The 26948-nt window shown below is 38.7% G+C and overlaps 1 protein-coding gene across 2 annotated transcripts in view; it reads right to left on the bottom strand.

Annotated features, from left to right (window-relative positions):
* KIAA1328 (KIAA1328 ortholog) overlaps nucleotides 1–26948 on the bottom strand; it is a 180868-nt gene that overhangs the window by 22902 nt on the left and 131018 nt on the right. For both annotated transcript variants that reach the window (XM_052670657.1, XM_052670658.1), the window contains 2 exons: nucleotides 14437–14621; nucleotides 7154–7262 (listed from right to left, as the gene is read on the bottom strand). In XM_052670657.1, the coding sequence (XP_052526617.1) occupies nucleotides 7154–7262; nucleotides 14437–14621 (294 nt within the window). The remainder of the gene's footprint in view (nucleotides 1–7153; nucleotides 7263–14436; nucleotides 14622–26948) is intronic.

The raw sequence follows: 26948 nt of genomic DNA, 5'->3' as shown, positions 1-26948 counted from the left end.
TTATAACACACGTACTAAAATTGTATTAATAACCAAGGCACAGACCATGCAGCACATAGGTTAACCCTGCATTTGCCTCCAATACATAATCAACACATAAATGACAAACAACTTATTTTTAGTTCCACATATTCAGCTACAAGAGGAATAAGATGTCAGTGTACGTTACTCCAGGCTTATTTTACAGTCCACAGGAAGACAGGCATCACCAAAAGGTGATTTAACTGATCCTAAAATAAGTCATCGGCCATAAAATGAGCTGGGGGTAACTAGCTCAGTCATCTCGAGATAAGCAAGATGAATTCTACCCTAACTATACTAGCATCACAGTTAATCATCGTTATTATGTGGACCAACCAAGCACAGAGATTCAGTGTGCCAGGATCCTTCTCTGAGGAGTTTACAGCTTGAATATTCCAGGCAGGCAAAGGAAGGAGAGAAAGGGGATAAGCGCAGAAGCGATGGGGTGGAAGTATGACAGAGCCATACTGTGAGAGAATGGATAGATGTGACTATTTTGAATATATTATTATTCAGTTCCTTTAAAAGAAAAGAAAAAGAAATAAGTATATTTTAAAAATATATTTTATTAAAAAAATAAAATATATATATTAAAAAATAAAAAAAAACAAAACAACAACAACAGAAAAAAACAGAGTTCTCTTTTGAAGGAGAAGTGAATGCAGTGCTAGGAAGGGAATCATGCAGAACAGTTCCTTACAGAGTCATAAGAGAGTAACCAAGATTGGTCTTAATTTGTCAAGCTCTGCAGAAACTGCCATGACAGCAGTTCCTTGAAAATGTTTAAAAGCTACAACACAGAGCCCTCAGAGTTCCAGTGGAAGAAAAAAAGCAACAGTCAAAAGACAATGTTTTTTGTTTGTTTTTTTTTTAACAAATGGGCAAAGCAAGACACAGAATGAAACTGCAAATACTGAGTATTTTTAGACTAACTTTTCATTGTTGTGATTACAAGTACAAATGAGAATCACATCCAACAAACCAACCTTTGTGTAAGATTTAATGTGGCATATGATAACTGGCAAAAGCAATGGGGGAAAAGAAGTGCAAAAACTAATTAAGGTAACAATGAAAATGATGGTAAGAAGCAGACCTAAGAGGTTCAGTTAGCTTCATAATGTGATCTGTAGTCTATTTAGCTTTGCTTATTATTACTTTCAAACTACAATCAACTTATTGTCATACCACTGAATGTTGAAAACTTTGCCAACTACTTGAAAACTGACGTGCTTGCTGTTGCGTTGAACATTCCCAGAAGTCATTTCCCCCTCTTTTAATACAAAATCCTGTCAGATCCACATAGCTGAATAAAAAAATGTGTAAAGAATACATAGCTGTAATAGACCTCCCCCAACTACTCAACTTTGGAATAAAAGACGATCAAAAGAGACTGAAAGATCCAGTGCTAGATTAATGCAAATATCTACCTGTTTGCAAGTGTACTTTTTGATTAAACTGGCATACATCAAGTACAATTAGAAAGGTTATTTATAACTAAGAAATACATAATTCTGCATTTTAATGAGGGTGACAATTACAGCCAACAGTTGCTAATTAACATTAATCCCTTTGCACTGCAAGTCTAAACTTCCCAATACGATTTTCATTGTCAGCTACGGACACAGAAAACAGCAACTGCAAAGCAGCTATTAGAGGGGTTACTTTGACACAAATAGGTGCTCCTTTTACACACAGTAAAGAAAAAGAATCTCGTGGTGTTTTAAATTTGATAATCTCAAATGTAAATACAGAATGTCATTTCAAAATTTACTTCATGTCTACACATGAAATATAATCAAGCTTTATCATTTTCAAGGCTGAACCCAATTCCAAGTTTCCCAAGAGCTAAGCTTCACAGATAAAATGAGATTTCAACACAAGTTTGAAATCTTCCATTGTTAAATTTGGTTTCGATCCCATTCCTGGGTTCCCATCTGCATTTCACATCCGAAAGTCCAAAGCTTTCAGTGGTCGTAAGAGAAGAATCCTGTTTGTATCAGTATCTGAAGTAAAATTCCACAGCAAAGCCTGAAGATATGAATGACTGACACAAACTGACTTGCTACTGTAGAATAATCTTATCGCTTTTTTTTAAAATTTGTTCTGTAACCTATCAAGAAAATATTGATTTTAAAAATAAAGCCTGAAATTTCAATCAGAATTTTCCCAAATTGCTCTGCACTTCTATTCTAAATGCATTTCTATTCATCGATTATCATTTCTCTGTAATTATATGCCATGTCTACAAGGGCAACTGTTGGCCATCTTACGCGGTTCTCTTACTGATAGTCACGCCCCTCTAAAAGAGATGACTTTGTATGCACGTAGTTTCCACAGAGAAATTACATCCATTTTAGTCTTTCAGCCAAGGTCTTTTCAGAAAGAAGAGCACTATCTATCAGTCTCTTCTCACACTGATCTTTAGCAGGAAGAGAGAGATGGTCGGACACCAGAAATGCACAAGATTGTAATACAGCCAGTAAATAAAGCCTCTGAAAGAGTGCTGAGGTGCTCACCAGCTGGGTCAGGCAATTGGAGTGGGATCAATGTTAGATGTAAGTAAATGAGAAGGCAGAAAAGGAGAATTGTGAGCACTAAGCAAAGAAACCTATAATGCACTTCTTACAAAGCGCTGTAAATTTCACATTTATTTTGTAAGTATGAGATAGATGGGTTATTTCTACATACAGAGGTGCCCAACTAAAATCAAGATAAGTGATATTAATGTCCTGTGGTCAGTATTATTGAACCTCGAAAGCAATAAACTATGAGTCGATAAATATTACATTTGCAACATAGTTAACATTCTTCTACTGTCTCTGGCACTTATTACACATTGTAACCGCAAGTCTACAATACATTATTCATATTTGGGGTGTCACTGAGTGATGGATTGCTGTAAGAGAGGCTGTCCTTTAAATAAATCAACAAATAAAAATGCAAATGTTAACATTTTCAGCCACAACTTTTTCCATCTTGAATAGGGAATGAAAATTTCACATTATATCGACAGCCAGCAGAGAGAACAATTAACAACCTACACTGTGAATAAGAGAGATTAATTTGCCAACGTCTGGTTTTATCACTTGCATATGGAACTATATTGGACTTTTTGCGCTGCTGGCTCTCACGGGGAGTGGGCAAAACTTGTGTATCATATCATGATCATCACCGACCTCAGCACCCCACTCCAAACACACTTTCAATTCCTTTAAATGCTCATTAATTAGATCTGGAATGGAAGTTTTGCCCTCCTTGTCCTCCTTTTGAATGTTGAATCATTCTAAGGGGAAATATAATCTACATCTTTGGCAGTGCTTGCTTAGACACTATGGGAGAAGAAACTTCACTGCACTGTCTTAAGAGCAGAACCACGCTCGGGCATCTGACATGCATAGAGCTGAGAGGCATAGGTAAGACAAAAGCCTAAATCTCATCATTGTTGTATTTCCTAATATTCAGCACAACAGATCTTCTCAGTACTATTCCAATGTGCATTATTAGGCTTATAACTGCACATTATATTTTACTTCAGATATTAATTTGCTTAAAAGCCCCTGAATACACATTCATCTGAGATGTGCTGGGCAATTGGGTAAATAGTTTTGTTTTTAAAATGTCCCTAAACACAAATTTACACAATACAATCTGTTTATAAGAACTCCAACAGGCCACTACAGCCTACAGACAATAACACAGTTCGAATACAGTATTCCTATTGCAGGAACTTCTAAATCACTTATTTGAATGGCTACAAAAAACTTCACACCATGCATGCATGGTGACGATGCATTCAGATAGTGCTGAAATTCTGAATTTAAAACTGCAACACGAAAGCACATGCTTAATGCAGAAATCCCAGACTATCACTCAATCCCTTAATTTACTTAACTGTTCTTAAATTTACTTCTTGCCCAAAGTGAAAAATGCTGCAGGAGAATTATCTGTTTCATGGGGAGCAGAACAACCTTTGCCTATGTCTTTTTAAGTGCTTGATTATCCACAGTGTTACAGGACATACTGTGCAAAACTTGACATTACAACTGTTCCCGCGTGGGGAGAGCCTGACAATTGCACCAGGGCTGTAATCTAATTAAATGGTCTTTCACAATGCACAATTTGCAATACTTTTTCTTACTTTTTTTTTCTGAGAAAACATAAATTAATATTTTGATTTAGAACAGTTTCATTTCTGTTTTGTAACACAGTATTTGTCTTGCTGCAACCATTACCTGATGTTACCTGAGGTATGATCTAGTTTATGTAACAACGTTCTCATTACTGAATGAAAGCATATAAATGCCACTACCTACTCAATTTCAGCTCCCTTCATAGCCAAAAGAACAGAGCCTTGCTTCTAGGCAAACAACAGTTACAGAAGACATGTCCCTGGCCACCAAAAAGCTATGTAATAAACACTTAGAGGAACAATGCTTTAGGGGTAAAGAACAGAACTCACTCTTTGGAGTCCGAACTTTGCCTATGGTTTTTTCAAATATGCAGGCTTTGATCTAGATAAATAAGCACATGGAATAAGAAAGCTTTCCAGACCTGCTGTGAGCATATTTTCAAGGGGCTCATGCAGGTGTAGACACTTGGCTTAACAACACTGGATACCCAAACATGTAATGCTTGGCTGCGTTACAAGAAGCAGCCACAGGCAAGCGTTAAAGCAACATGGGCAAACTAATTAACTATTAGCCTAACTCAGGATGCCAGATAAAGACATATTACATTTTCTTTCAGAGACACCACTGAGGCAAGCTCATGCACATTTCTTCTGAAAGTCTGACCCTTCCATTGGTCTAGCACTAAGAATTTGGGAGTACACACCTTTTATCTTCTCAGGAACTTACTTCTTGACCCAGAGGTGATTCAGTGAGAGAGAGAAAGCACTGCAGTGATTGTTCCTGAAGCACAAGGTACCTGTAACACACTCTGAAATCGCCATTGAGTTCTGCCAAGAAAGGCTATCAAGCCAACACATCTTCTACCTGTCATGCCTGATGATCTAGCAAGCCCACCCAGAAGCTGAGTGAGCACCCCAAAGCCTTGCTCTGGCAGGGAGCTTCTGTCACTTTCCAACACCTTCTCCCTGGCAAACTTTTCAATGCTGCTACTGCCGAGCGCCAGGGTTTGTGCTAGTTAAAGCTGGCACAAACATGAGTTGAATCTAGTCCTATAAATTTAAACAGTCAAAAGTAATTAGATTTACATGTACTGCCGAATAAATAAATTTGCTCTTCGGCTTGGGCTTTGTGCTGCAAGTTTCCATCTCATGCCAACTGTTGTGGTTAGGCTGTTAAATCCTTCCAAATCACGGATTATAATGAACATGCTGACAAACCCTAACTTTAGTGGCACAAAAGCAGCAATAATTCTCAATATTGATTAATTTAGTTAGTTAAACCTGCAGTCTAAGCTTATAACCATTCAGTGATAAATTGAGACCGACCTGCTGGTCAAGCAGGTTTTTTGATGAAGGACAGGATCAGCTTTAGGTCTCCAAAAAAATACTTGTCCATTTACCATTTTCAGTTAGAGAAGGCCATGAGTAAGGGAAAGCACAACATGGCTGCTTAAGCTGGTCAGTTATATTTAACAGCACCAACAGAGAGAAAGCAAGCTGGTGAGAATGGGAGAGAACTCCCCCTAATATGGGATTTTTCACAATTTGCCATCAACTGGTAAAACAAACCTTTAAAAATGACAGCTAATCAGATTTTTTACTGATTGCTTTATCTGATATGATCTAACAGCATATTTCAACAATTATTTTACTCCCCTCTGTGGAAATGAATGGACCATCAATCCTCTTGAATAAAATTCCTTTTTCCGCACAGTTGTTGTATGATGTGAATAATTATATCTACTCCTTAGTGCTTGAATAGAATCTCTACTTATCACTATTAGATGGTATCAAGCAGTACTTTTACACACTCTTTATCCGATATTACCAGCTTGCAAAAGTAAGTCTTGCTTCTAAGAGAAATGCTAAGGCAATCTCGCAGTTTCTGTTTGCTTAAACACAGTTACTTGTGGGAAACAGAGACCAATATATCTCAGTTCTTAAATCCTCCCAGAATTATCATCTTTTCCTTCAGAAGAAAAAAAAAAAAAAAAAAAAAAAAAGTGTTTCCATAGCAAGTAGCAACTAAGTACAAATTTGTCAATAGTGGTAGTGGTTTTTCACCTATCATATATCGCAAGTTCTCTCAAAAGATAGAAATAAACTGCCAGCTGCTGCCAAGTATACAGGAATGATATCAAGAATACATTTTCCTAGTCCACTGGGCCAAAGAAAGATTAAATCTAAATCAAGCTCTCTCATTCTCCAAGAAACATTTAACTCTTCTTATGAATGGCCATACAGTCTTGTCATCCCACTGCACAGAATCATCTAAGAGCATAAAAAATACAGCGAATTCGTACTATAATCAGCATTTACACCGTTGTTTAACTAAAGATTTTATTATAATAAAGAGTGGGATATGTTAAAAAAAAGTAAGGACTGTATGTTATTTTTCTCGGCATTTACCCCTAGAATTGTAATCCTCTCCTAAAAGGCAAGTTGTTCTTAGACTCTAACGTGTAACAACAATGCTGTTTTCTGCTTCTTCTTTAGAGCAGAAGTGATAATGCTGCTTTTCCAGCACATTTAGTGCAGATATATAGCATAATCAGGAATTGCTGGCTTAATGTGATTTTGTTGCTTGTCATTAAACAACTCTGGTATAAAATATTTTAAAACAAATGCCATTTGATAAAATATTGGGTGGAGGGAGTACTGGGGGAGTAAAATCTGTAAGTGGATTTAAAGTCTAACAAGGGTTAACACCATCCATTCAAATTATTTATAAATTTATCTAATGCGTCAGTACTTGAAACATAAAATAGTTTCTGTTCTAAGTAAAATTAAAATGTTAGAACTTGGCATATTCCTGCTTTTCTTATTCTAACAAGCAATTTAAGGCTTACTATAAATGTCAAAAGGATACCTCAGTTTTTAGTTTATATTATCCATCTTGTGCTAACATGAAACATCATAGAAATTCAGCCACTTCCCTGCATGTAGGAGAATTTGATAGTTGTATTTGCAGAATCTTAAACCAGAGATTACCCAGAAGCTTACCGTGAAATGTCATGCTGGATTGGTGATGTGGCTGTGGTTACAAGCTCTTTGCTGCTGCCCATCAGTGCAGGAGATGTGGCTGCATCCCCCCTAGGTCCTGAAGTTGTCCCTGTGGAACAAAGTGAAGACATTAGAGGCTAGTCAGCTTTCACCAATTATTTCATGATTCTGTGTTACTGCACAGAACTGGACTAAAAGTGGCTACTTTTTTTTGAAGTCTTTAATACACAGTGAAATTGCAATCAAAGAATTTGCTACCTTTTGACAGTACTGCGCATAGCATTCATTTCAAGATCACCATATGAAATCAGGTCTGCATAATAAGCCATACATTATAGTCTTCATCTTACTGTCCAAATGTTGACAGACTTCACTGTTACCATTTCATACACTAATCTACAGGATCCAGCTTGTTTCACAGAAACAGCTCTCATATCCTCTTATAAAACTTTTTTTTCTTGTGTGTGTGTGGGTGTGTATATAACTATTACTATAACAATAAGTTGCTTTAAATAAAATAGAACAGCTAGTCCATTCCTTTCTTCCCTTGGAAATCCTCAAATTATAAAATTGTTCAAGTTGAAAGATGAGGTCCTGTAGTCTAACCTCCACTCAAAGCAGAACCATCGAGATCAGGTTTTCAAGGCACCTATATGGCTAGTTTTCAGTATTGCCACTGATTGTGAGTTATCTTATCTGTGCATCTTGTTCCAGTGCTTCACCATCCTCAGAGTGAAAATCATTTCCTGTAATAGCTAGGCCAAAATTTCCCGAGTTGCAACTTGGTACAGTTGTCTCTTGCTTGTTGCTGATGGGCACCTTCAAGAAAGGTCTAATTCCCTCTTGTCTACAGTGTCTCATAATGTGACTGAAGAAAATGGGAAGATCAGTGCTGGATTTTCTTCTGAGGCTGAACGCATCCAGCTTTCTCAGCCTCTACCTGTACTTCATTTGTCTGGCTTCAACAGACATGCAAAAGACATTTGCATCGTATTCAACAACCTCTAGGCAGGGGCCAGGGGAGCAAAATCCTTCCCAGTATAAGAGCAAAGCAAGTCCAAGACCATCTCATGAGACTGAATGTGTACAAATCTACGGGAACAGATGACATGCATGCCATGGCCCTGAAGGAACTGGTTGATGTGGCTGCTTTGCCACTGTCCATCGTATTTGAAAAGTCATAGATGTTAGATAAAGTCCTCAGTGACTGCATAAAGAGAAACACAACTCTCAATTCTAAGAAAGGGAGAAACAAGACCTCGGGAACTACAGGCTGGGTGAGCCTCACATCTGTGCCTGCTAAGATCATGGAACAGATCCTGCTGGAAAACATGTTAAACCACATAAAGTTGAGAAGATGAGACAGCTAGCACAGCTTTGCCAAGGGCAGATCGTACCTAGCCAACCTGGTGGCCTTCTGCAATGGAGTAAGGGCCTCAGTGGACAAAAGAAGGCCAATGATGTCAACGACTTGGACTTGTGCAAGGCTTTTGACATGCTCCCACACCACATCCTTTTCTCTAAATTGGAGAGATATGGGTTCAAAGGGTAGACTATTTGATGGATAAGGAATTGGTTGGATGGTCACGGCCAGAGGGTTGCAAGCAATAGTTCTGTGTCCAGGTGATGGCTGAACATAAGCGACGCTCTCCAAGGATCCATCTTGGGACCATCCTTAATTGGTGCTTTCTACAAATTTCCTAAAGGTGCATCCTGTACCACTGTTAAAATTGCTAATGTTAAACAGCATCAGTCCTGGTAAAAATCTTCAATGGACTTCACTAGCAACTGGCTGCCAGCTGGACTGACCACAACACTATGAGGATTACCATACTTTCACCCATATTCCAGCTTTCATCTATCCACCTCAGAACTAAGTTTTATAGATACTGCTTACCCTGACAGTGTACATGGAGGTCGTCAGTGACAAGTGGAATAGGCAAGTTAGGGATAATCTGTTTCTGTAGGTAAAAGCCTCTGGGATTGCTTTTTAAAAATATGTCACTAGTAATGACTTATCAACATGACGTAAATGAAAAGTAAATATAGGGAAAACCACAGGTTTAAACAAAAATCAAAATCAAATCAGTATCTAGCTCTTTAATTCTGTCATGTCTAAATATTTCTCAGCTCTGTGAACAGCAAGTTTATCTACCATTCATGCTGAAATATGAAGCAATGCATCAAGGTTGGAGCTCCAACTTCTGCGCAAAATTTACAGACATCAAAGAGATTATTCAAAATATTATTTTGATTTAAGAAGTATACAAATACATGTCTACAACCTAGTAAAAACAAATGTTTTAAGTACATTCTAGTGAGGCCAAAAAAGAGATAGGTTCTTACTGTCCTGCTACAGTGCATTGTGCCTCAATGCTGTGTAGGGGAAAAAGCTCCCCTAGTGAACAGTTAATTATCAGAGAAGAAAGTTTTAGAAATATTGTAGGGATATATGTTGATTGGGAGTCCGTGGTAACTTGAGAGCATGCCAAGCCATGATAAGAGTGGGTATGCATACGAAGATTGGAAGCCTCTTGCTTAGACTTTTGGCTTCAAAACTGAATAAGTGAGACTTAGAAACCATTTTAACTGACAGTGGAATGAGGCAGCTGGATCTTAAGAAACCAATACTGAAGTAATAAAAGCTTGGCGACCATGAGAGAATATATTCAATTCCTGTATGAGAAAAGGCTGGCACATTGTCAACATACTACATTCAAAACAAAGGAGATGTATTTCTCCGAAAAAGAAAATATATGGACTCAGAGTGGCCAATACAACCTCAAGGGGGACTGTTCATAGACCTACATTTGAAAATATTACCAAGGCCAGAAATGAAAAACAAGAAAAGGGGCTAAGTAATAATATATTGATGCTGTTACACTGCACAGAGCTAGAACACGGGTAGCAAGAAATCTTGAATAAGCGCATATACAAACAAAAAAATGTTTTAAATTACATCTTGAAAAAGGCAGACAAGTCTACTGAGGGAAAAGAAACACCAAAGAGAAAGCTGGTCCATTAATATATGGAGAAGATTAAATCAATAATGATCCTAAAATGGTCAAACTGCTAATAACTTTAAAATATAGTATAAAAAATAAAGAAAATGAATATTGGCAAATACTGTTTCATAAAGCTGATGAAAAGAAATTATCAAGGGGAAAAAAAGATAGAAAATCTTTAGTCTGAAGGATATATATTTCATAGCTAAACAGAATTAGTTAATGAATTTATGAAGTGACTGGTAATTATTTATGAAAAGTCGTAGAGAACTGGGGTGATGCAAATGACAGCAAATTAATTAGATTTCCAGGTGTTAGAAGACAGTATGAGACTGGAAAAGTTACAGATGACCTAGAGAACTAAGGGACGTGGAAAAAGAATAGACACATTCACCTGGAAAAAGAAACCTCATATGTGGTGTGAATAATCTAAATTCTGATATCAATGCAAAGAGAGAGCTGGAGTAGAAAAGAATAGCAAAAAATAAACTAGATAAAGGCAAGGTACCCACAAAGCAATTACCAATGCCTTCTGAATGGTAACACTAAGAATGCTATTTAACTCAGTGCAAGAATGATTTAAAGTAGGCTAAATGGACTTTTGAGAAAATTCTAATAGCTGAATATTTCTGCTTGAGAAACAGAAAACTAAAGCATAAAGAGTGGAGAAATATAGCAGCCTACATTTTTGAAAGTGTGAACACTACAAATGAAGAGAAGCTGTTGAGTCTGGTTCAAGCAGCAATGGAATGAAAGTAAGCAATGGGAAATTTAGGTTGATAATCATGAAGGAAATCTTTATGAATTGAATAATAGTAATATTCATAATGCTTAACATTTATATAGTACTTTACATCTTCAAAGCACTTCACTAATATTAACTAATTGCTCTATTCGATTGCAGGGAAGAGTCTTCCCTCAAGGGAACTTGTTCCAGATCCTGAATCCCTAAGAAGCTCCATTAGAAAATCTACCAAAAACAAACACTGTAGAAGAAAATCAGCCCCTGGAAAAGTACAGATTCTATGAGATAAAATATTTTCTTTCTTTCTCTGACTTTTCCCCTTACATATAGAAAGGAAAGCTGCTCATGCTATACATTATCATGCAGATGCTGCACTCCCCTGAAGTGATACAAATGGAAAAATATACTTCCTTTGTTTCAGTGTAGAAAGATCTTAAGAAGGAGGTAAATAGAATGACTTTCTGTGAGGTTGTACAGAAGCAAAGTGTCCAGTATTGCAGAATACAATCTAGCTTATTTTCCCAGCCCAAAAGCAAAATTTTCCAGGGCAGAAGGAAAGAGAAACACACACTTCTGTACTTCAGTGCTTTTGAACTAGACAAGTTGTTAGATTTTAGTACAAATTGACATAGCTGCTGGTGACACCAATAAAAACAATTTACTGCTGAAAAGATCTAAGACTCAAGGATTGCTTTGTCTGCTTAAAGTTTTGCTGGTAGAACTAAAAAGAAGTTTGGCTACAAGACACAAACACCTAGTAAAGCAAAGGAGTAAAAATTTAGGAGCAAACAGAAGTGAAAGGTAAGAAGCCTTCAGTGAAAGAATAAATACTGATTGCCTCAGCTGGGTTGATCCAGTAAGTTTCCAGCTTGCAAAGAGAGCAGAAGTACTCCTTTTGCTCCACAAGGCGATGGGGCCAGGTTTTTCTCCTTTTTCTCCTTACTAAACTTCTGTAGTGAGAAAGGAAAAGTGGGCTTGTCAAGAATTACACCTTCCAAGCACACCACTCTCACAGTAAGTGAGCAATCCTATGGGCAGTAAAGCCACCCTTCATTCCAGCACAGAAATGGTTCACCAATTAGTCAATCCATCTTCTCAAAACAAAATCTAAGAAGACAAAAGTATTGAAAAAGGACAACACCAAAATCTGATACAAAAGCATATGCTGCTGTGTAGAGACACTACCATGAGTTACACAGTACCCCCAGAAGTGCTGGAAAATTATGCTGTGCCGTAGTAGAGCCTAAAGACCTACAACAGACCTGGCTTTCCGGTAAGATGTACCTGGGGAGCCATCCTCTCCAGCCTCAAACATTCACAATTTAAATTGACAGGACAGATCAAGGAATGAGAAAAAATAAACCTCTGTAGCAGTAGTGCAACAGCTGATTGTCGGGAAGCTCTCAGCAGTTAGCACTGCTCTCTTCTGACCAAATTAACATGTGAAAGTTTGCTGCTAGATAACACCAAATTTCATGTCTTGGGATGTTATCTTGCTGACTTTGTATAGTCACATAGCATGGCTTAGATGGGGCTTAGTGACTGCACTGCAGAAGAGGGACTACTTTCTACTGACAGAGTAGGCAACAACCAGAGAGACTTCCAGGCTTGCTGGCTCCAAACTCTGATGCCTTTTGATAAATTGCACGTTTTTATGAATTCACAACAAAAACAGTATTGATATCCCCTATTTTATTCTTGTAGATGTGACTTACCCACTTGCTAACAAAAGAATAAAGTCTAAAGCTGAAATCCTTGTTCAGAAACAGATGGTAATATGTAGCAGAAGCAAGGACAAGGAACAGCTAAGTCCAGGACTACCTGGAATTAAGAAACTTAACATTGTGCCCTGGTGATCCCCGGAGATGAGAAAACACCATACAAGTATGTGTGTATGGTTGTTAAAGGAGTTCAAACATATAACAGAGGGAAGCCAATTAAAAAGGTTCTAAATACAGAAGACTTCAACTTCAGTGATTAGTGCTAGGTAATTTGCCTTGTGATAAACAAGCTATTCAAATCAGTAATAGACCTGAGGTAGTTCCACAGCTTGAAATAATTTCTCTGAATTTTATCTGGTATCACAGTAAATGCCGATTTTTATAAGCTAAATTTTGCCATGCAGCTCAAGGCTACTAATCCCAACAAGTGCTTGCTTAAAGACACCCACCATCTTCAGGTATTACATTGACCAGTATACTCACTAAATCAGCGCAGGTGCAGTTTGGTTGCTATGTGCAATGTGCAGTGTGTAACTTCTTCTAAGTACTAGAAAATGAAATGAATGAATGCAGAGAAACCCACGTTGGATATTTTTTTCTCCCCCAAATCTATGGAAAATAAATTACTTTTTTGGGACTATCTCTATCCAAGGAACAAAACCCATCATCCAACTGTGAAAAATCTCAATTTCATCACTACAGTATTGAGAAGGAGAGGGGAGAAGGAAGAGGAAAAGAAAAAAAATAATGATAGCTGAAAAAAACATAAAAGAAAACCATCAGTGAAAATTGCCCCTGAAACTTTGCAGAATTGTAACGGCTTTCTCTTGCTTAAATTGATTGGTGTAGCAATGTTATAAAATGACTATTAGGATTCATTGTGCACAACAGAAAGTGTGAAATGTCAGCAGACTATACAGCAAAAGTAATGGGTCCTGAACCCCTGTTAGTCAAAAATGATTTTGTTTCAAATTAGAAATTGATTTTTTTTGGACACAAGCCTTTTACAGGCTTCCAACTTTTGTAGCTGTGCCTTGGAAGAGATTAACCTCAGTCACTGTTTGGGTCCAGGCTGATGATACCCTTTTGAAAGTTTCTTCACAGGGACTGCTTTTTAATGTTGGTACGGTCTTAACCAATAACACAAGTTATTTGTTCCTTTGAGAACTGCACCACATTTCTTTTCATTTTGCCATTTTCTTTATTTTTATGCTGACATATACAGCAAACCGGCTGACAAGTTAAGGAAAGAAAAAAAAAGCTAGCTCATAATTGAACCAAGGATTATGTTCAAGGCTCAGCAGTGAAACATCCAAGCTGCTTTTGTGCCCAACATTCTCTTCCTGAGAAAAAAAGCTTTCTCTGCTCCTTAAGTGGAGGTACTAAGCTAAGAGCAGGATAGATTCTAGCAGTACAGACATCCCTGTGTGGCAAAATATCAGGTAGCAATGGTGGAGCCATTTCTTGGGGAGGAAAAGAATGTGAAGAAGATTACATTTCAAGAACAAACCCCACTGCACTTATTCTCTGCTTGCTGGGAAAGGAAAAAGAATTGTTGAAGTAGTTTTTTGAGATTAAAGGGCTATTCTTTTCTCTTTTATCAGGAACACCAACCAAGAAGATCACTTGTTATTTACAAGTTTTTGTATGCTTTTACTTTGAATGTAGCTAACTTCTCTTGGGTTGTTTCAAGCAACTTGCAATCTTCTCCCTCTAATTGTGCATTTTGCTGATCTCCTCTTGAACACACACCCAATTTCTAAGTGCCATCAGCGTAATCATGGCCCTGCAATACAGCATACTTTCTCTAACCTTTCCTTGACTTGCTGCCTTCCCTCTTGGCCTGCATCAGAAGGGCTTGCCTATCTTCCACATTTGCACCAATACCAGCCATCTTCTTCCCCAGACTGCTCCCACCGCTGCTCCGTGACGTTCTGGAGGCTTTGCTCACTGGTGGTGTCCTGGGATCATAATCTTCATGTTTTGACACCGGTACACTAGGAAGAAAGAAAGGTGACTCAGCTACATGACACTGACCTCTTTAACTCTGCACAAACTCTTTAACTCCTCCTCCTCCAGAAGCATAACCACCATGGTGCTGGTTGAGCTCCTGCTCAATCCATTTACAATTTCTGAAGGCAGGATGCCTAAGGATTGAAGGGTTAAGTTACCAGCTACTTCATTTTCCATGGGAGTCATTGGTAATCAGCAGCTGGCAGCAGTCAGACAATTCCATTTGGAGTTTCGCTGTATTTGGAATATTCCCAAAAGCATCAGGTCTTGGATTTTCTGAGTGTTTAGAACAGGACAAGTGGGATGAAGATACAGAGAGGATTTTGCTCAGCATGGTTGAGGAAGGTTGAAAGAAAAAAGTAATAAAAAATGCTCACTTTGCTAGGAAAAAGGGGAAATAAAGAAGAATCAGATAGATAGGATAAAAACTAGAATCATGGTTTGCAAAAAGGAAGCAGATGACACATTGATCAAAGAAAAAAGAAAAGGATGAGAAACAAAAAGTGATGAGCTAAAAGCACAGAGGTAATTCTGAAAAGGACAGCAAATGTATGAATGAACTGTAGAGAGAGAACCTGCTGTAGCAAATGTAACAGCTTAGGTAGAAAGTAAAAAAAGAGAAAGCCAGAAAACACAACAGACAGCATGTTCCAGGAAGGTCTCATGCAAAAGATTTTAAGCATTCCACAAAGACAGCCAGGATGCAAATCTGATGACATACAGTAAGCATGATTTCAGTCCCTGCCGACACACAATCACAAAACATTTGGGGAACACAGGTCATTGATACCATCTTTCTCTAAGTAAAGGCATCAGACTGCTTTCAAATTCTGCTCTGAGGAAAAAGACTACTGCTTTAAACAAGGATTCCCAACATTTATAAATCATTACACCCATGACCCTTATGCAGTTAAAGAAAGCAATTAAAAATATTTTTAAAACCTTTGGATTAGCCACAGGAAGGAATACAGTTCATCCCAAGATTATACCACTCTGTTTGCAAGCATGGGACTGACATACAGCTTTCCTAAGTTAGCAGAAGATTATACAAATCTTTTTTCTGTTTAAGTACCAATTTTGCACGGATAACTCAAAGACTTCTACTAAGTTTGCATTATTTGGGATACAGTTTTATAGAGGATGATTCACAAGAATCTTTTACATAAGAGTTTATATTACTGAAGTTAGTGTATATCCAAGGGGAGAAAAAAAAAAAAAAAAGAAAAAGAAAAAAAAAAAGAAAAAGAGAAAGAAAGCAGATATCCAGTGTTCCCATCAGGAAATGATAGCTAAATTAGAAGTTTCAAATCAGCGTGCTGCAAAAGTCACTGATTAATAGGGTCCACTGCACCTGTTTGACAATTAGTATTTTCCCCCTATTAATAATGTAGAACATTATATAATGGCTCTTGACCCATAATAACTGGCTGAAGAGTTGCATAAAACTTCTCCAAATAACCTCCATTTACCGTAGGGTTTCAAGCTGCATGGTGACTTAATAACATTGCAAAGTGTTTTTAAAATTAATGGTAGGCTAATTTAGTATCTTATTTGAATCCTATGAAATTATTAATCTACAAATTCCTGCAACCATTATTACAGTCAGAGGTGGGTTTGGACCCTAATAACCATTTAAGGGGCTTAAAGATGTAATTATTGACCAGATTTCTCTGATCACACAGGACTTAGTTCTTCATTTGTCTGATTCTTAATGATTAATAATTTAAAAATATGAGTGGTGGTCTTGATGAAGAGTGACCCTTCATGTGTAGAGAAGGAAGCAAATATTCTGCCAGTTCACTACCATACATCTTACATGGTGTGGTCATCTGAAAAATACCAGCTTTTTGGTTTAAATAATGTTACGTCAGATGGAACATAAACACATGCCAAGAGGAAACTGCAGATGCTGATTTATTAGAAAATAACAAAAGCAAACATATTTGCATTTATAGCTACACAATGAATTAGAGCTTGGTTCTTCATAACTTAATTAAAGAAGGCTGACAATAAACTTTTGTTCAAGTGAGGATGTAGGGTCAAAACTTGAAACAACAAACAAATCCAAGACATTTCATTCCAAGGATGAAAAGTGATAACATAGAGAGACATGCAGAAAAAGTCAATAATTTTCATAAAAATGAAAAAAAAAAAAAGAAAAAAGAAAAGTAAGGAAGAGAGCTATTTCGAAGAAATAAGCAGTGAACCGAACAGGTGGTTGGTTAGTAGGACTTCCATAGGGCACCATGAATTGACTACACAACTGCCTAAATGCAGACCTTCCTAACCTACCTAACCTGCGTACTAAGGCAGGAGATGCAACGTAGCATCGTCAGAAAAGAAGCGAGCCTCAGCATTACTGCCTCCTGATGAATACTGAAGTGCATCACCAACAAAGAAGAACACCTTGGACATTTTTCCGTTTTGTCTGTGCCTCATATCGCGATATCCCTGCTGAGTGTGAATGGCAAATTTTAAATGTCACTCAGAACCTACTGAATACTGCTAGTATTTGCATTCCTTAAAAAGTAGAAAAACATTAACCTTTTGTTTTATTGAATTAAAATGCCATGGAAGTGCTGATGTAGTCTTCAGAGACTGAAATACTTTTACAAAGAAGAATAGCTGTCATTTATTAGACACAAAGAACAATTACTTGATAGGATGCTTTCTGACAAAAAGCAGATTGGTATTCTCATCATAGAAAAGGCATTGTAAAAAAACCCAGCTCAGACCTCTGAGACTTGAATAATTTAAAGCTGCATTTGGTGCAATTTGAATTTTTCTTTAGGGAGGCAAAGTTAAATACCTTTAATTTGTTCTAATTATTTCAAATTTGCAAGTTAATTATGGCTGATCATTAAATAACAAAAAGGACTATCGTCTCCATAGAGTTTTACCTCCTACCCTCTGCATTACTTAAGCTAGATTTTAGTATGCATGAATTAACTTTCTAAATAATCACACGGTTTGACTAAATGGCTCAGTAAAATGAGCTCTGATCCTCAGAATAAGCATTAATGGACATTAGAAAGGCTATTGGGACCCATGTTACTTACATTATAAGTATTTTTAATGGGGTCTTATTTACTAATCTTTATGTACTGTTCAAGTTAGGGCACCGTATAGATACATTATTCTGCTTTAATAGAGGAAAGTCAGTTCTTCAAGATACTAAAACGAATGTCCATTTAGAGCCAACTAAATTAATTTTTAAATTAACGCAGGAAAACTCTGATAGAATTTAACTTGTTTTAGCTACTCATCTTAATGAATCAATCCAACATAATGGTAGCCTTGGTCTGCAAGTGGAATTTTACAGATCCGTTGAATTACTAAGCAACTGAAGCAGCTAAGACTTTTGCCACAGAGTAGCATTCACCATCAGTACGTGTACAGCCAGGAGAACATTTCTTCCCTACTCTTTAGCTTGTGATCATCTGACAAGTTCCCATCCATCGAATTTGGATTCTCACCTTTCACTGAACTCTGATCTTTCTACGCATTTTTCAGTGCAGATCAGTGGTATCCCAAGAACACGACAACATTGTAACTAGTCAGAAAACCAAAATGCAAGACAATTCATGCCTCCGGTATATATGTTCAACAGATGGCTGCCTTAATGGTACTCTGCTGCTCCCTGTTGAGACAAGGGCCTGACAGTTTAACCATTATCAAACTAACAGATTGCTGTGATAAGACAGCTCCAAAAGTAAACATGTTGGGATATTATTTTCCTGTTCAGCAATTCCTATTTTAAAAATAAAATAATTAACAGTTCATGTGTGCAATCTGCTGTAATTATATCAGGCCAAGAGTGCATAACACTTAATGATGCAAAACTGGTGACAAGTAGACAAATCCAAGCAATACATTTTTGTAGCTGGAACTTGCATTGCCATTTCAGACGCAGTTGGATAAGTAGTCTGAAAATTATTTTTTCTTCCCTATCCAATCCCTTGTCATGGTTCTATGTTTTTGTTTTTGTTTCTTTGTTTTTGGGTTTCAGTACCGACTACTTCAGAAGCAGCCCGAACCCCCTCATTCAGCTGAGAGAGTTTCCAGCCAAATCAGCTTCCTAAGTCAGCTCAGCATAAAGCAACAGTGTCAAAAGTGCTGGGACAAAGGAGGTGACAGTTCGTTTTGGGTCTAGATTTAGATCAGTTTAAATCAAGTTATTGGAGCACAGCTTTGAAAGCCACCAGTTCGAAGCGGGACTTTTGGGCAAGCTGGTCGTCTTCATGGCCATTAAAAAATATTTTCTGGGAGAAAAGTAGGTCTGCAGAGTTTAGATGAGTGGCCCTTAGAAGAAACATCAGTGGTCTTCTGTCCAATCACAACTTATTCACTCTTGTCAAATGTGCTGTGTAACTCTACTCCACGTAGGCTCCTACTTCCAGAACATCCAAGTGCCTCATATTTCTGAAGTGTTTTGCTGTTGTTGTTGCCTTGATAATGTCAGGTAGGGTGGGATGGGATTACCCTCATTCACAAAGCAAAGAAGGCAAGAAACAGATGTGGTAAGGAAGGTAGGACTCTGGATGGTAATTGGGTCTGCAGAGGAAGAAGAGAACTGGAGACAACTTTCAAACGTTAAGAAAATTAGACACCTGAAATTAGTGTCTTAATTCATGAAATTAAGCAGATATATACTCTCTGTATCTTCCTAAAGCTAGTCGTGAGGAAAATCCTGACAAGAGGCAGCACTTAAGGTCCTCATTAGAGCATTTCCATCTGCAACATGAAATCCTTTTCTGTGGGAACATCCTGCTCCTTTTTTGGAGCAGAAACACGTCAAGATGTAAAGGCCATAGCAGCAGTGGGATAAAGGTGGGAAATGGGCTGCTCACTAGTGATTTGTGTGGGGAGAGTAGAGGTGGAAGAGAGCTTATAGTGTTGCAGGTGAGGAGAAGCACAGGAGAACTTCAGGCCAGTGTCTCATCACTGAATACCATCAGCCTTGCATTCCTCGTGACAAAAGCAATCTGTTTATGTCAGGAGACCAACAGCCTTCAAAACATAGTGCTAAAAATCTAAAGCCTATTTCATATTGAAACCGAGTGCTTGAAAAAAAAAAATCAAAGCTTAACATTTTCTCCTCCTTTCCTTTAAAAAGTAGGAAAATATCCTCCTCTAATAGAGACCTTGAAGACCATATTCAAGCCTAGAGTGAGATTTCATGGCCCAATTATGAAACCTGGCATTTTGAGGCTTATGTTAGATGTATCAGCATGTTAATGACACTGCTGGGATCCACTGCATGTTAATAAGAAACAGCTGCTTTCCTTTCTGGAGAGCATGTTCATTTGTACTTTGGAGATCTTCAAGACAGAGACAAACTCCTGTCTTAAGAATTTCTCAAGGTAAAAAGCAGAAGTCAGAGACAAACAGGGGAACACCTCAGCAGATAGGACAATTCTGTAACTGAAATATAACTATTATCAAACCTGTCTGCAACTGAAGACTTTTTTGTCACAGAAAAAATGCAGTGATTGCCTACAATCTACATGCTATTATGCACACAATATTGCTGTGGAGTGATCCAAACCTTACAGTCCTCTTCAGGTTCAGCATCCCTGAATCCAGTAACATGTTTGGAAGTTTGCAACAGGTGCTGCTGTTTCTTTCTGTTGAACATAGGTTCTTTCTTGAACCTATGGCATTTGGTTTATATTTCTGCTCATCTTGGAGAAATCATATGGACAAGAATATTAAAAACTTTCTCATATACAAGCTCTACCAGGGTAATGTAATCCGCAGCACAGCTTCTCCAAACCATTCTTTCAAAAACCAGTTTCTTCCCTACTCCTTCAGTGATTGGTACTCAGACATTTAATTCCGCTAGCAAAAATTGAGGCTGCATATGCTTTTAATTATCAGTGACCTATTAGATCATTCCAGCCATAGGTGAAAGCCTGGCCTCATTGAATCAATCAGAATACTGCACTTATCTTCAGTGAAGTTAGGATTTTGCTTAATATTCACAGTTAAGGTCTGTTTGTAGGAAGTACTAAGCTAAATTCCTCCTAAAATTATATTCATGCCTTTCCTTTGAAGATGTGTCCTCATTCTGCTTGAAGTTAGCTTATGCTCCAACTTCCCACCAGCACCCTTCCTACACTACTTCTACAGTTTCACTAATAAACATTGAAATGAGCTCAGATTACTTTCTCTCTTAATCTCTGAACCCACAAAAAATTTGAACATAAAGGTTTTCAGGCAATTATAGGGGAATGCCCACAAAAAGCACAGTAGCAAAGCTTAACAGGACAAAATGCTGTGATTGTGTGCTTGGCCTTCCTTACAGAGCAGAGTAGAGCAGCTGTCGTTCCAGCAAGCAGCGCTGTCAGACTTCACAAAAGAAAGTCATGTAAATGTCAAGTCATAGGTATAAAAACAATCCTTCAAAACAACGTCTGTATATATCTGAAAAGCTTGTCTAGCTGTCACCAGTGAAAGTACCATAAGGAATGATGCAAAAGCCTGTTTAGGACAAATAAAGTTTCTGAATTGAGTCCAAACTTCTCCAGTAGATCAAGCTGCATAACTCTCTCCTTTAGCAGGAGGATCACAAGCTCCTCAGAGTGCTTTAACCAGAATGGCTATCCTTTGGCTGAGAGCTAACCCATTCACAAGGTAGCTATCAAAAAGCAAAATTCAACCCATCTTCTGAACAAACACCCCCAAAATTAGAGTGCAGTTTTGTTGTGACAAAGGCACAGATGAACACTGCTTTGTCCCTTCGTAACTTCGCTCACCTGCAAGAGTTTTTACAGCCAATGGGCTGCACTGCATAACAGACTGGAATCATACATTCATAGAACTGAATCGGAAGGGACCCTTAAAGGCCATCTTGTCCAACTCTCCTGTAATGTACAGAGACAACTACAGCTAGATCAGGTTGCTCAGGGCTGCTGCAGGACTCGGGCTGAGTGTGTCAGCAACCACCTGCTCAGTCCAAGAGTCCTTGTGTTTCCTTCACTGATTTTACATATCTCCCCCATATAAGTTCCTGACAAGCTAGTAGGTGGTAACAGGACATTATAGTAAATAAGCAGCAACTGCCCCTTTTTTGCCCATGCATCGCATCACGTCACACAGTGACCATTTGCTGAAGACAAGTGACAATATAAAAAAGGAAGGAAACTCTAGGAGCTGGAAAGCAGGCACTCAGAAGCTTTCCAAAGTGTTCTACTGACAAGACATTTTGAAGAGGTGCCTAATTAGACCAACAAATATTTAAGATTGCACTCTTGTGTGCAGGCATTACAAAGAGCTATGCATACACACAAAATCTGTCCTCTTATTCTAATCATTTCTACCTGTGTTGCATGATGATTAAATCAAGCATTTTAAGCACAGATTGCTACTGGTATTTAGAATTATATAGATTTTTTACTGATGCAGTTTTACAAATCTTGGGACCAGCAAATCAGTTGTCTGAAGGCTCTAATGCTGTTCTTACTCCAAAAAGCCACCAGAGGCTCAGTGTTGGGGCACAACCTCAGCCTGGCTACAAGGCACAGCTCTAACTGTACTTTCACAGTGGGTCTCCCAACCAAATATAAAAGACTTTTTCTGATATCTAACCTAAATCTACTTGCTTTACGCTTGAAGCCATGTCCCCTTGTTCTGTTACCACAGACCCTGCTAAAGACTGTCCCCTTCTGATTTGGGTGGTTGAAGTCCCCCAGCAGGAGGAGTGCTTGCAACTGCAGTGCCTCCTGTAGCTGGAAGCAGAAGGCCTCATCAACAGGCTCCACCTGAGAGTGGCCTGTAGAAGGCACTGATCACAATGCTCCCTTTGCCGCCTCAGTCCCAAACTGCCACCCACAGGCTTTTGACTTGCTCTTAACTATTCTTTAGAGACAGCTCTTCACATTTTATTCCTTTCCTGATGTAGATAGAAACAGCCCTTCCCCTCATTCCTCGCCTGTCCCTTCTGAACAGCTTGTGGCCATCAATAGCCACATTCTGGTCATGGGAATTATCCCACCAGGTTTCAGTGACAGCAACTTATACCACGGTTTTCTAGTAGCGTAGTAGCTTTCAGCTCCTGTGTTTATGTCCCAAACTGGATGCATTGGTGTAGAGGTATTTCAGCTGAGCAGCTGGTTTTGTCAATTCCTTAAAGGTTAATTCCATAATTCCTTTTAAGTGTTTTCCTTGATTTTCCCCACTGACTTCTACAGTCTCAGCAGCCACTGTCCCAGTAGCCACTGTCTCATCATCATAGGATTTCATACATCTGCAGTGTTGACAGTACCTCTCGAGGCAAAGGGTCCTTTAAGGCCCCTGCTAGCACCTTGTCCCTCTAATCTAGTTAAGCCATCATGCACCTTATCATGGGAAGGCTCACTATCTCCCCTATCCCCCATAAGGATATAGCTTAAAGCCCTCACAATGAGTCCCACTCGTACTTTCTAACACGGTGCCCCAAATGTTCTCATACAAGGATCTTTTAAAATGGTGTCACATGCTATCCCATTTCTGTTGGAAACACCCCTCCTGATCCATCTTTGCACTTCACTGGCCTTTTTTTCGTGATTAAATCACATCTGTGGGACACAGTCATTCTATGATTAAGTAGTATATTAATGATTTACTACTACACTGGTACTCATCTATATTATATAGCTTACTAAAATGAAAACACTGAGATTGTTTATTGATTTGCTTAAAAAAAAAAAAAAAAAAAAAAAAACAAACCCTTATAGCTCAAAGAGAAGTAAATAGAGAAATTATACTTTGGAGTTTCCTCAGACGAGTGGCTTACCATATCCAACATATCCAATGATGTAGATTGGACCAAGCAGCTCTTGGTAAAGATTTAAAAAAATCACTTCTGGCTACTTACACTGCTTTGAATCTACAGAAGTTACTTATTTCTCAGATTGCACTTGATAGTGATAGAAAAGTCAGCTACCTATTGCAAGCATGATACAGACCAAGATGCTCAGCTGATGGCATACAGCTCTAAAAACCATGACCCGAGCCCCACAAAAACAAACAAGCACATTGAAAATTTCTTTTCAACACAAGGATTTTATGTGAATGTGACAGCACCACCAAACACTGACTCAACCACGGTGTTTATTGAGCAGATTTAACACTTTTTATGTGTTTGCATATTCAGGAAATAAACAGACATAACTAAATTTAAACAAGACAGAAATCACTGCTTCTCCAAGAGGTGAATACCTCTTTTAAAATCATACAGTAAAATGCACAGTCTGATGTCTAAAATCCAGGGGAAGAGACATTAGCAAGACCTCGTGGGCTCTGCACTTTTTTAGGTCAGATACGGACTTCTCCTGTCATGATACAGCTTCCACTGGCAAATAAAACCTACCTTATATTTTACCAATCAAAAGAAACAAATTTAACTTAGATTTTGTAAGTCTGCATCTGTAAAAGTTTGTTAGAATCTCTTTGGAAATGTCCAGAGTTGCTGCCATCAGTATAATTCTGACACTGTGAGGTGTGTTTTCAGAGGCTTACATCTGTTTGTGTTGCCTGGCCATCTCAGCCCTACTGCATCTAAAGCCTGTGCATAAATTTAGCCTTTCTCTCAGAGACATTACTTTCTCAGAAAGGAAGCAAGACATAGATGCAGATTAAAGGAGCACAAAGTTAAAAAGAAAACAAGGATTAACGAGGCATTGATCAAATAGAAGGGCATGTAGTTACATAAAGAGACAAAGCCTGACATTATTGACAGACAACTAAAAATACTTGAACATTGTTTTGTTTCAAACTTGCGTGTTCCAGAAGCAATACATAAGCTTTTCTACCCTCAAAGGTGATAATGTATCACTTCAGCTAAATTATAATACTTCCCTCCGTAGGTCAGTGCCAAGATATTTTGAGTATGACTCAAATTTTACATGGATTTGCTGGACAAAGACCATCCTTATGTGTGAAAAGAGATTATTTAGTATGAAACTCATAGTAAACTCTGAAAAGAGAGTTTGAAGTTGCAAGACTGGAAAGATCACAGAATGGCCAAGGTTGGAAGGGACCTCAAGGATTATGAATCTCCAACCCCCCTGCCACAGGCAGTGCCACCAACTTTCCTATTTAATACTAGACCAGGCTGCCCAGGGCCCCATCCAAACTGGCCTTGAATATCTCCAGGGATGGAGCATCCATAACCTCTCTGGGCAGCTGTTCCAGCACCTCACCACTCTCATTGTAAAGAGCTGCCCCCTGACATCCAACCTCAATCTTCCCTCCCTCAAGTTAAAACCATTTCCCCTTGTCCTGCTATCATTTACCCTCTCAAAGAGCTGACTCCGCTTCGCTTCTCTATGAGCACTGAAAGGCTGCAATGAGGTCACCCCAACAAGCCCAGCTCCCTCAGCCTGCCTTCGTAGGGAAGATGCTCCAGACCCTTGATCATCTTTGTGGCTCTCCTCTGGACCCTCTCCAACAGCTCCCTTTCTTTCTTGTCCTGGGGGCTCCACACTTGGACGCAATATTCCAGATGGGGCCTCACAAGAGCAGAGTAGACGGGGACAATCACCTTCCTGTCCCTGCTGGCCAGATGGAGGCAGGAGCCACACAATGCAACTCAATGGGTCCAAAAGCCAGAAGAAATTAGGCAATGTGGAAGGGCTGCATGGTCAAAAGAAGAACTGCGCAAGAAAATGCTGAAATTGTCTCAACTGAAAGAGTAAAGATGAGGAGATGGGAGAAAAAATAAAAAAGAAGTGGCAGTGTGACTTTCTGCAAAGCCCTGTGGACTGATACTGTGGACAACTGGCCTTTGAGGGAGGGTTTCAGAGAAGCAACAGTGACAAGATCTGAATACGCAACAGAGAGGCCGATTTGGGTAATTTATTTTGAAGGGAGGATGTGAATACTGAGCAGCCAAAGAAGATTTTACAGTAGTCAAGGTGCAGGATGAAGGGCTGTATGGTGTTCTAAATGCTGACACACTACTGGTATGCTTTTGCTGCAAAGAAGAAAGAAGCTGCAATCGTTGTCAGCAGCTCCGATGCGTATAGGAAAGAGAATGACCCTGAGGTTACAAGTCTGAGTGACAGAGAGGATGCACTGTTATCAAAATCAGAAGTGAAGAGAGATTCTGAAGAAAAAAGTAAGGAGTTCTGTTTCGGCCAGATTAGGAATGATCTGAAGGCAAAACAACCAGGATTATGTGTCAGGGAGGCAGTCAGATATGCAAGACTAGACAGAACAGAGCAGAGGGTTTAAGAGTTATTGGCAGAGAGATGATAGCCAAATCCGTGTAACTGGATGTTGTCATCCGGGGATATGGGTACAGAAATCTCCAGGCAAATCAAGGAGTGACTAAATCCCTTCCCTGCCAACTCACAGAAGTTCATACCTAGATCCAAAAGAAATTATCTAAAATGGTGCTGCAAAAACATGCACTAAAAAACTGCCTCTCCATAAAATGTAAAGATCATACTGTTTCTAAAATTAGGGCAACCGCTAAATGAAAGTTAACCCGAACAATAACTTTAGCTAAACTTCAGGTCACATGTATTTAATATAATGAGATGAAGAATATGAAAAGGCCATTCATAATGGAATTCATCGAGTTAGGAATGCCATGCTTAGCTGCCTTATAACATATAATTAATGATCCTATAAAAATCCAGCAGTACGAACTCTCCCGGCTGCCCACAGAACTGTTCTTTATGCTGGGTAGGGCAAAGCAAGCATCTGCTTCCACAAATACTGCCCTTTGAGAAGCTGAAAAGCTTTTTTCCCCTGCTCCATCAGGGACCACATTGCCATTTCCATGACACGCTGAGCTTTGAACCGTTACCCAATTCAGACTCTAGCATTTGGCAACCCAGTACACATCTGTCATGATAGACTGGTTGTTGGTGAAATGTTAAAGAAAAAGTCATTAACTCTTTTCCATTGCTCCTAATACCCCACCCTCCTCTAGATCATTTATAATCCCCATTAAACCCATCCTCTGTTTATAGTCTTTTAACACAATAGAGGAATATGTGCTGTCTGGAGATCTGCCTTGTTTTATACCACTCCCAACCATTTGCTACAACAAAAGATGTTCTCTCTCCATCAAAAGGCCGGATCTCTCCTGAAGCCTTGATGCTCAGACTCAAGGTTAAAGGATTAAGGCCTGAAGCATTGAGTACCAGAGGAAAGGAAGCCAAATATCAAAAGAAACACAAAAATCAATCCACTTCACCGCAGGAGCAGCGTGAAGAACAAATCAGCTGAGCTGAATCTAAAGTTTTCTCTGCGTGGCTCTCAAAAATTAGCACTATTACAAACGTAATGGGTACTTCTGCAAAGCCTCAGCACCTACG

Source organism: Tympanuchus pallidicinctus, unplaced genomic scaffold, assembly GCF_026119805.1.
Source record: "Tympanuchus pallidicinctus isolate F22 unplaced genomic scaffold, pur_lepc_1.0 scaffold9, whole genome shotgun sequence".
Classification (NCBI taxonomy): Eukaryota; Metazoa; Chordata; class Aves; order Galliformes; family Phasianidae; genus Tympanuchus; species Tympanuchus pallidicinctus.
The sequence above is the reverse complement of the archived record's forward strand: the minus strand, read 5'-3'. Positions and strand labels throughout refer to the sequence as shown.